Source organism: Sebastes fasciatus, chromosome 24 (assembly GCF_043250625.1).
Source record: "Sebastes fasciatus isolate fSebFas1 chromosome 24, fSebFas1.pri, whole genome shotgun sequence".
Classification (NCBI taxonomy): domain Eukaryota; kingdom Metazoa; phylum Chordata; class Actinopteri; order Perciformes; family Sebastidae; genus Sebastes; species Sebastes fasciatus.
This window is the reverse complement of record NC_133818.1, coordinates 15,909,563-15,920,981: the sequence shown is the minus strand read 5'-3', so window position 1 is coordinate 15,920,981 and position 11,419 is coordinate 15,909,563. Positions and strand designations below refer to the sequence as shown.

The following is an 11,419-nucleotide window of genomic DNA, read 5'->3' as shown; positions in this document are numbered from 1 at the left end:
GGAGTCTAATACATACTGCTAGTTTCTATTTATATTTCCATGACTCTGCCTCTTCTGTGATGGACTTGTTGTTGCTCAGTTGTTCTTTAAACTTAAAGAAGTTGTTTAATTAGATTAACCTTATTCTGCTATTAAACCTCGATGCTGTTTGACTGAAAATATCTCAAAATGATGTTGAGTCGTGCAAGTTTGGCCAGCTATTTGTGGTTAAGTAAAAACAAATACAACAAATTACTGGTACTTAGTGAAATGCTTTTCCCTTGGGATAAAAATCTAAAGTCCTACAGGGTATGATTAACTAGCTGTGGTTTACTTGAGTCGGTTGTTGGACTTGATGAACTCCTGGATTAGGGCCTGTCTTCTCTCCGAGTCGGTGAGCATCGTCCAGCAGAATGAAATCTAAGGACACACAGAGAGCAACGTGACAGAGGCTTCACTAATAAGGAGTATTCATATTGTCCAATCCCAAAGACAAGGTTTCTGCAAACTCCTCAAAGCCTAATGTAAGAATTAGCAATCATTTCAAATGCTGCCTGAAACTGGAATTTCACCATGACTAAAATGAAATACTGAGGCAGACATGTGTTACCCACACACTGAATGAAGACACTGTCTTTTCCATCCAGGTGCCAGGTACATTTATTGCACTGTAAACACAGTAAAAGGACAGTCATGTATATGGTAAACACAGAAAAATTACAGTCATGTCTCTATATGTCTATGCGCTACTGGGCTGACTTCCGGCTATGGAAGAATAACAGCACAGTCGCTGACATACCAAAGCCACTACCACCATCTACTGGCAAACACAGACTATTGTCTTAAAACTACTTGACACTAAAGCAGGGGAGTTTACTGTCCTTACTATTGTCTTTTAAGTGACACTAAGCGCTTTAAAAATAATAATAATAATGAAAATAATTAAAAATAATCATGGTGGGGGCACCAAAATAATGACACACAGGTAAACAACTCAGTATTTCTGGGCACAATCCTTATTACTAAAATGTTCAGGGTGCCACACATGCTACTAAACTTGATTGTTTTCATGTCAAAACAAAATAAGTTTGTATTTCATGCACATTGTGGCAATTAAATCTACCTGCTCCTGCTGCAACACACACAACCAATGAGCAAACCAACAGCACAGAGCAATGACAACCTGTTGAGGACATCTGAGCTCTACCTGGAACTGCCTGTTAGTCCACAGATAAGGCAAGGCAAGGCAAGGCAGCTTTATTTGCTTAGCACATTTCAGCAACAGGGCAATTCAAAGTGCTTTACATAAACATTCAAGAACATTGCGAAGTGCAAAAGAAAAATAAGACATAATTAAAACAGTTATGAAAACATAAAAACATTAAAGATTAGAAAATAAAAACAAGCAAAAAATAAAAGCTAGGATAGAAACTAAAATAGAATATTACACACAAGAGTAAAAGCTCTAGTGCAGTATATAAGATCATTATCTGGTTTAATAAAAGGCAGTAACAAACAGGAACGTTTTAAGCTTTGATTTAAAGAACTCAGAGTTGGAGTGGTCCTGCGGTTTTCTGGGAGCTTGTTCCAAATATTTGGTTGAAATATATTTATAGGTAAATATTGGGGTAATTTGGCAGTAATTCCAAAGAAATGTCAAAATTACTTGCTAATTATTACCTAATTACCATGAAATTTGTGGACCTGTAAAATTAAGTGTTACCAATATATTTAATTTAGGCTTTAGAATTGCTTTTTAAAACTAATATTTCTTAATATAAGGAAAACCTGTCTGCCATGGTGGGAGCTAGACTTGATATGTTCACCTGCCACAGCCAACATGTACCCTGTTATCTACTACACAACAGCAGCTGGTTTAGGTTTAACCGGGTTTAACCGGGTTTAACTAGTGCTACCATTTATATTATTACTCCCTTCCAAGATTCAAACAAGTGCGCTGTGTCGCTATAGGACTAAACCAATGGGATGCGTCTGTTTCTTCTTCTTCTTCTTTTGGAATTTGCGGCAGACTAGCCGCAGCAGAGGATCGTTACTGCCCTCCGCAGGTCACCTGTAGATCTCCATTGGCTGGATTAAATCCTCCTATAGAGTCCTGTGCAACGAAGAAAGTTGATTACAGCCTTTGTTGTTTCGCTGTTCTCCATTCTGAGTATTGATTTTAACGAGCCAATTTTTGAAAGCTCTGCCTTCATGAGACTTTTACTACTTTTCAAAGGAGAAGGGTGCACCGTTCCCAGCGGCACTGCAATACCGGGTCGATGCATGGAGTGAATGGAGCAAGCCCCCTTTTTCAACTCCTGATGCTAAAAATCTGTTTAATATGTTGTCCCCTTATAGAGGACATATATATATTAAACTGATAAGAACAAAAAAAAAATTATTGACACATCATATCAAACACATTTCATAAAAACTTCACATACATACAAGTAAAAAGTATTCAAACAATAAATAATGCAATCTGTAAAAAAAAAAAAATTTCAGCCAATAAAAGCAATTAATTTATGAGGCATTACAGATCAAATTGTCATCAGTTAAAGGTGTACATAAAAGGTTTTATTTTGTGTGTGTCCGTGTGTGTGTTAAGTGTCCATATAAAAAGTCTTTAGTGCAGTGCAGTGGTTAAAATGTTCTCTTCTAAGTCCATTGCTGTGCAGGAAAGGAGTGAGTCTGGCTGAGGAGATGGAGAGTGATGACCTCTACACTTAGAAGGAAGGGGAATGTTTATTTTTGGTAATGGTCATTTATTATTTGTAATGGGTTCATTTATTGTTCTTTCTTTAAATGCGAGAGGTATGAAGGACTCAGTTAAGAGGATGGTGGCTCAAGGGTTGTTTTTGATTTTGTAGAGGTTTGTATTCAGGTTGCACTCAGGGGTAAGACAGGGGTGTCCGCTATACATGGAGCCCTTGGCGGCAGCCATTCGGGCTGACCCAGGTGTGAAAGGTTTCCTGGTACCCGGCAGCGGAGGCCTACAGGTCAAGCAAATGGTGAAAAGAAGGACCCGGACTTTCTTTAGACAGGCAGGTAAGAGGAAGAAAGATAGGGATGACAGATGCATGTTGGGACTGCAGAAACGACTCCAGTGGTATTTTAAACTAAACCAACAAGGGATGGATTTTAACAAAGAAATAAAAGAAATTTAAAGAGAGATGTCAGTTTTAGCAGAAATACAAAGCAAGGGTGTCATTTTAAGAAGCAAGGAAAAGGAAATAGAGTAAGGGGAGAAGTGCACAAGATACTTTTTAAAGAAAATTGTAAATAAAGGGTGGGACATTTTAAGGCTTAAAAAAGAAAATGGGTGCACAGCGGACACAACGGAGGAAATAAAAGCAATGATTGAAAACTTTTACAGGGAATTCTATGATGAAAAGCTTGCTGAAAAGGGACACTATGGCGTACGTTTTAAGATTCATCGAACAAACAGTAGACGACAGTGTGCTTTTAACCCAAGATTTTACCATCCTCGAGTTAAATAATTGTACCAAGAGTTTTAAAACAGGGACGTCTCCGGGAGAAGATGGGCTTCCTTTGGAATTTTATTTGACGTTTTGGGACATTTTAGCTCCTGACTTGATTGCTGTTTTGAACAACTCGGCCGACTTCCTGACGGTTTTAGAGTAGGAATAGTGACTCTCCTTCACAAAGACAAAGACAAGACTGACTTGAAAAGTTGGAGACCTGTCACACTTTTTACATGTTGATTGTAAACTTTTTAGTAAACTTTTAGCATCACGTATGTCTTTGTTTTTAACAGGGCTGATTCATCTGGATCAAGTCTGTGCCGTCCTGGGGAGTTTAGTTTAAATGTACAATATGTGTAAATAAATACACACACAGTATAACAGTGTATTCCATATTTTGTCCATGAAAGTCAAATCTTATGTTTCCTAAGGTTATTACACCATCATGTGGTGGTTGGACTGCACTACATATAACATTTTAGCAGAAATACATGATGACTCTGCTCTGCATAATAACTGTGGGAGAAAACATCATCCTTAAAATGATCATCAGATATATTTTATTTTAACATAACTATGCTTTTTGTCAGTGTCTCTAAGGTTTTGTGGTTCAGACGTCACAATGAAGCTCACCAGCCCTGCTGACAGAGAGAGGACAGAGGGCTGATAGATGGAGCACGCTGCTTTATTAGGGTGCAATTTTAGAAATGACTTGAAATGGCACATAAGTACATGAGTAATTTGAGTGCTAACACACACACGCACACACACACACACACACACACACACACACACACTAGCTCATACCGAGACTCTCTTCGCTGTAGTGGGTTGTGTAAGAAGATAATGGCCGAGCCAAAATCAGCCCACTTCAATCCATAATGACACATGCGGTGTGTGTTTGTGTGTGTGTGTCAGAGGTGAGGTGAGTAGAGCATAGCATTTCTTATGTAAGGTTGTTGACTCAAACACACACACACACACATACAGTTTTACTCCCTCCTGCTCACAACACAAGTCAATGGCGTAATTTTATATATGTACATATACACACACCTTTGGATATATATATATTTATATCTAAAGGTCTCCAAAGCCTTTGAGAAGTCTATAAGGGTAAAACAGGGTTGCCCCTTGGATGTATAAAGAGAACTGGATACAGCGTTGTAGGCAAGCTCCTGTTCATTCCTATGAGAGTTGCTCAGTGGCGCATTAAGTCAAAATGGCTCGACTGCCAAGTGATAAAGTACCCGGATCATCCGGCGATCTTCCACATCCATTGGGCCAATGAAGCGGGCACATTCCTTTAACTCAGCCCTCGGTCCAGCTGCGGTCTGGGTCTCTCTATCTAACCATTTAAATAAGGGCTATTCAAGTGTTCATACTGGGAAGTTGATTCACCTCAAAAAAAAAAAGATCCGCTGAGTTACAGAAGTCTCTTTCCCAATGTAAGTCCATGGGGAAAAGTCTTTTTGAGCCCAATGGTATCACGTGACGGACACGGAAGTTGTAGAACCACCGTTTTGCTTCACAGCCTGGCGCTCTTCCTGGGGGCTTGGGTTGCCCACTCTCACCATGTCTATTTATCATTGCTATATACTGTAAACGCTAGCCATTAGGATCAGATCAAATATCAGAAATCAAAGTCTAGATGGATTCACGGCTTGACTGCTTAAGTATCAATGTACGCAGACAACTCAAGCTTTCTCTTATCTCCTGCTACAAACCCTGTAGGTGTCAAGGAATAAGGGAAGCAACAAAACTGCAGATGTAGTCTGGCAAGCGCAGCCATTTCTCTCTATGGACTCTATGGATAGGTAAGACCTCAGAGAATTCATCCCCAGTGTCAGTAACATTGTGACTGTTACTATGTCTGAGTAAAATGTGATGAACCAAAGGAAAAAATTACAATTTTATCTAAAATGTTTTCTAGATCAGACAGTGGATAACACCATTATAGCAGTGATGCCATGCACAGAGATGCCACTGAATTCATTCAGCCACTCCTTGACTACAACTGTGCCAAAGCAGATATAAATAACACAAAGCACATAGATTCTACAAAGGTTTTTAGTAAAGATAGGACCAGGAGGACTCTCCATTTGGTCACTTGGATACCCAAAGTGTGCCAAATGGATTTTCTACCTCTTGAAAGGGAATCTGGCTCTAAAATACTACTGATATCCACTACAGGAGGCTATGTGCACACAGTAGAGCCTTTGGCCATGACATTTACCCTGTGCATCATCACATTCTAGCATTGTGCACAGTATAAATAGTACATACAAAATCAATAAAAAACAACTAAAATTGTATAATTTTGACTCCAAATGGAGTAGTTTTATTATAATAATGAAATATGATCAAGTAGATAATAACAAATAAGATCAATAACAATGTAAATAAGAGAACAAAAAAGAATCCAAAGTCAAGTATGTACATTCAATATAAAAACGGTAAGCAAAAATACAATTTCTTGTGCATTGATTTTGTAACTAAGATATTGAAATCATTGCCAAACAAACATTGTTTGGACAAAATACACTTTCGTGTACAAACAGTGTTGTTTTAGTCGCGTTAAGGCCTCGTCTTTTAGAAACTATTCGGAAAAAAGACCACCACGGCATTTTATGAAACTAGAAAACTCAAAGAATCCATTGGTACCAACAATGTCATGCTAAATAAATAAATAAGTAGCTCTCCAAAGTTATGCTAAATTTTGGCGAGGTAAATACTGACATGGTCCCTTGACCTCTGACCTCCAGATATGTGAATGAAAATGGGTTCTCTGGGTGCCCACGACTCTCCCCTTTACAGACATGCCCACTTTTTGATAATCACATGCAGTTTTTGAATGCTGTACAAATGTGTTATTGTCTCCCATTATAAAATGGTATATCTGAATATTTCTGCATACTGGGGTCCCTAAACAGTCTTGAATTACATAAACTGGGTATCACTGTAAAGCTGAGACTCTTGTGGATCCAATGAGCCCAACTGTATTCATGTGTGATGATGTTAGTCCCCAGAGGAGACATTTCATTGTAGTGAGACCATTTTTTTAAACTTGACCTCCCTGTATAAAATGACCTGTGGTGACCTCTAGGATATTCACAGCCTCATGAAACTTTACAGCCACAAACTAGAGACCTAGAGCATTCAGAGGATGGATGGATCAGACTAGAGACCTAGAGCATTCAGAGGATGGATGGATTTCCTAGCTAGATTGACAATAAGGGGGTTTCTGAGCAGTTTACGCAACACAAGTGCAATTCTTGCCGAAATCTCCAAATGTCAAAATGTTTTGATCCCAAATCACAGCATGGCTTTTTCTATGGTGTTCCTCAAGGCCTTGGTGTCTTAATGTGGTATTTTGGATGGATTATTGATCATTTTTATCAATTCTCCTGTGATAAAAAATGGTTAAATTTAGCACCAAATCCTTGTAAGAAATGGTATCAACCCCAAAAATTGCTGCAACAACTTATGAGACATAATAGGGCATGGGAATGGACATCATATACTTCCATCATAACGTTCTAAACACTTAAACACTTTAACAATTTATTATAATTAATTAATTAATTCATGTTTATTTCTGATTTATGACTAGAACAATTTCAATTCAATTCGATTAAATTTTTTTTTATATAGCGTCAAATCATAACAGAAGTTATCTCGAGACGCTTTATACAGCAGGTAGAGAGAGCAGGTCTCTCTACCGTACTCTATAGTTTAGAGACCCAACAAGAGATCCCACCAAGAGCAATGCACCGGAGTGCGCTGTGGCCAGGAAAAACTCCCTGTTTAGCGGGTAGAAACCTAGAGCAGAACCAGGCTCTGGGTGGGCGGCCATCTGCCGAGACCGGTTGGGCTGAGAGTGAGAGAGAAAGAGAGAGAGAGAGAAAACACAATAATAGCCCAGCAGCCCCGCTCCAGTTGTACTCCTGCTCCAGGTATAACCTCGCTCCACGTATAACCCCACTCCATGGTTACCTGCGAGACGAGAAAGCACAAGGACTCCGGGGAAGAAATGAAGTTAGTGACAATGAATGGGACATGAATATATACAGGAGGAGAGAGGAGCTCAGTGTGTCATAGGAAGTCCCCCGGCAGTCTAGGCCTATAGCAGCAGAACTAGGGGCTGGTCAAAGGCAGCCCTAACTATAAGCGTTATCAAAGAGGAAAGTCTTTAGCCTACTCTTAAATGTGGAGAGGGTGTCTGCCTCCCGGACTGAAACTGGGAGCTGGTTCCACAGAAGAGGAGCTTGATAGCTGAAGGCTCTGACTCCCATTCTACGTTTGGAGACTCACATAGCTGAGCTGCATCTCAAATTAATCGAAAAAGTCAAACCACTTTTTAAAACCTAGCTTTTATCCAACGGCTGTGAAGAAAGCAGGGAAGGCTGTCATCACGGCGCTGTGCTTGCTGTCAAACTGCTCACACGTGGGTCAAGTGCAGGTTAACATTTCACCTGTCTTTGCTACGCCCAACAGGGAAAATTGCAAGTCACAAGCTATACAGATTTAGGCGAAAATATGACGGAAACTACCACAAAGAAAAGGAAGAGCAGCTACAACAAAGATTGTGGAACTACTCATCAGTATTTATAAGCCGGTGGGGAATACGACATGAAGCGATGGGAGTCTCACAAGTAACGCACGGCTCAAAAAGAGACGTGCCGATCTATGGATGCGTTCTGGGCAAAGCACAGAGATGTTACAAGATAAGTGGCAGAATAGAAATGTTAAATATTTAAGTTAGACAGACATTATATCAGAATTGTAGACTACCTCTCAGCCTTGGTAACATGTCCCACATTGTCCCACACAATCTTTGTCCCACATTTGGTTTGTTGGGATCTGGTCACCCCAAGTAGAGAAAATATTTTTGTCCTGTGATACCATTTCACTTTCCCCTTACAACTAGAAAATATTAAACTCCCCACTTCTCTGAGGAGGGAATTCATGTTAGTGATGACATAGTAATTATACATTTAGAATACCAGCACTGTGATAAATACCCTAAACAGAGATTCAGCCACTGAGGACTGGCTGAAGAAAATGACATCACACAAGAGTCTCTCTCTCTCTCTCTCTCTCTCTCTCTCTCTCTCTCTCTCTCTCTCTCTCTCTCTCTCTCTCTCTCTCTCTGTCTCTCTGTGTGTCTCTCTCTCTCTCTCTCTCCCTCTCTCTCCCTCTCTCTCTCTCTCTCTCTCCCTCTCTCTCCCCCTCTCTCTGTCTCTGTCTCTCTCTCCCTGTCTCTTTCTCTCTCTCTCTCTCTCTCTCTCTCTCTCTCTCTCTCTCTCTCTCTCTCTCTCCCTCTCTCTCCCTCTCCCTCTCTCTCTCTCTTGCTCTCTCTCTCTCTCTTTCTCTTTCTCTCTCTGTCTCTCTCTCTCCCTTTCCCTCTCTCTTTCTCTGTCTCTCTGTCTCTCTCTCTCTCTCTCCCCCCTCTCCCTCTCTCTTTCTCTGTCTCTCTGTCTCTCTCTCTCTCTCTCTGTCTGTCTCTCTCTCTCTCTCTCTCTCTCTCTCTCTATCTCTCCCCCCTCTGTCTCTCTCTCCCTCTCCCTCTCTCTCTCTCTCTCTCTCTCTATCCCCCCTCTGTCTCTCTCTCCCTCTCCCTCTCTCTCTCTCTCTCTCTCTCTCTCTCTCCCCCCCCCTCTCTCTCTCTCTCTCTCTCTCTCTGAATGAGAGGAGCGCGTTCTGGTGCGCCAGCGTGAGAAGCTGAGCGGCCACATTTCTATTTCCAGGGAGAATCAGTGAGTAATTCAGAAGTGATCAGTTAATGTTGTGTTTTTATTCCTCTTTATTATTTTTTGTTCCTATCAAATGACAAGAGAGGAACACTGCAATATCCAAATTGGTTGATATATCATAACCAGAGAGACAAACAGGAGCAAAGGACCAACAACACGGAGTAAACTCCAGTATAATACAACGGAGGAGGAGGAGGAGGAAATAAAGAAATAAAAAGGATATAGATTTAAAGAAGGACTGCGGACGGGATTTTGGTGCGACAGCCGGCAGGAAAACTTGGAGAGGAAAGTGGAGAGATAAAGCAGAGAGGTGTTCAGGTCGACATGCAACATGAGTAACGACAGTAACGCAGCTGAGGGGCTTCGGCCACTCTGGAACTTCAATGGTAAGTGGATTCATTTGCGTAATTTACGCACAGTTGTTCCTTAAGAATTTGATCATGTACAGCTATAAATAAAGGACGGCAGGTCAATTATAACCTCAGAATATAATACATGGCTTATTCTCATGTAACACTGTCATGTAAATGCATTCAGATACTGTGATTGCCAATGGGATGCAGCCTGTGGCATCCTAAAGAGGTGCGTAAAGTGAGTTATCTCTCACTAAGCATCATGATGCACTTTGGTTAAGAGAAGTGATATGTAAAAGCCAACTATGCATTCAACATTCATTTGATTCATGTTAAGAAAATGTGGAAAAAAAGGTTGAAAACAAATAATTCAGTAGATATTGATGACTAAAAACAAGCTGGTTGTGTCAAACATCATGAGGCAAAATGTTTATTGTAATGAAGGACCATAACATGGTCAACATATTTACCATCAACTGGCAGGTTAAATATGTGGAATAGACATGTGGCATTCTTTCCTATAGGAAAAAATGAAATTTGTCCATATTCTTTATTCATAAGGAGATTGATATTTTTCTACCCTTTTAACTAATAACTGTTGTTTATTGTTGTTTATTTGTTTTACATAATTTAAGACTATACAACATAACAACAAAATAAATGAATAATATACAGTGCCTATATCTGAAACCTCCACCTAGAGACAAGATTAATATAAAGAAATAATATGACTACATAATAGTGATAAACAATTAGGACAAGATATATATAATAACAACAATAACAATACAGTAAATATATCAAAAAAGATAAGTGTGTGTGTGTGTGTGTTCTTGGATCAGCAGGTAAGTGATAATCTGAACATCATGTTGAAGAGATCCTGTTTTTCGTCTTCATGACCATGTCGAAATGGTTGAAGGGCATGTTGTTTTTGTAAATCCAAATGCAAACAATGCGAGCAGCAGATTTTCCTCAGGGCAGAGGAGGAAAGACGAAGATGATGAGGAAAGGGGCGTAGGAAGGTAGGAGGTGGTGAAGGAGGAGATAACAAAAAGGGTGAGAGGAGATGAACAGAATTAGGTTTTCAGAGATTAAAAAGCCTGAATAAACTCCTCCTCTCCTCCTTCCCCTCTCCACTCCGCTCGTCTCTTTTACCATTTCCATCTCTTCTTCTTTTCCACATCTCCTTTCATGTCTTTAATGGAATATGAAAGCGGCAAGGCTTAAAGAGAGAAGAATACAAGATAATTAGTGTAAAAACTGACTATACAACATATAAATATATAGGAAATGTTATGTGGAAATTCATTTCAACACTGTGCAAATCTCCAATCTGCCTCAGGGCAGTTGATTGGCATGTTGTGAGGATCCCACAGTGTGTGTGTGTTGTGAGAGACACGCAGACCGAAAAGGAAAGATACTGAGAGACATAGGAGGGTGGAGGAGAGACATAGGAGTGAATGTGGTTTATCAACCTTTAGAAAACACTGAGTGACTGACCGGTCCACACAGGGATACTTATTGATTTAACATGTTCATTTTTTACCGAGGCTGCTACTTTCAGCCCAGTCACACAGAAGTTCGTGAAATAGTCATGAAATTGAATGTATTGATCCGTGTACATAGACACGAATTTCACATACATCAAATTGTATGTAATTGTGAACTGGGAAGGAGACCGATGTTCGTGTCCTGTGTGAAATCACAAGTCAAAATTGATTTATTTGCCACGTAACTTCCATATAAATTACGTCACTTCCAGAGTTATTTTAAGCCGGACCACGATATTTTCCTAAAGCTAACTAAGTAGTTTGTTGCTTAAACCTAACCAAGTCGATCTTTCCCT

At 39.9% G+C, this 11,419-nt stretch overlaps 1 protein-coding gene and 1 pseudogene across 1 annotated transcript in view; one reads left to right on the top strand and one right to left on the bottom strand.

The window, feature by feature from the left end:
- Window positions 1-2,217: 2,217 nt before the first annotated feature.
- On the bottom strand, window positions 2,218-2,394 carry LOC141763339 (U2 spliceosomal RNA; annotated as a pseudogene).
- Window positions 2,395-9,156: 6,762 nt separating this feature from the next.
- chrm4a (cholinergic receptor, muscarinic 4a) overlaps window positions 9,157-11,419 on the top strand; it is a 41,660-nt gene continuing 39,397 nt past the window's right edge. Inside the window, exon 1 of the mRNA XM_074627013.1 lies at window positions 9,157-9,606. Coding sequence (XP_074483114.1) covers window positions 9,552-9,606 — 55 coding nt within the window. The 5' untranslated portion in view covers window positions 9,157-9,551. The remainder of the gene's footprint in view (window positions 9,607-11,419) is intronic.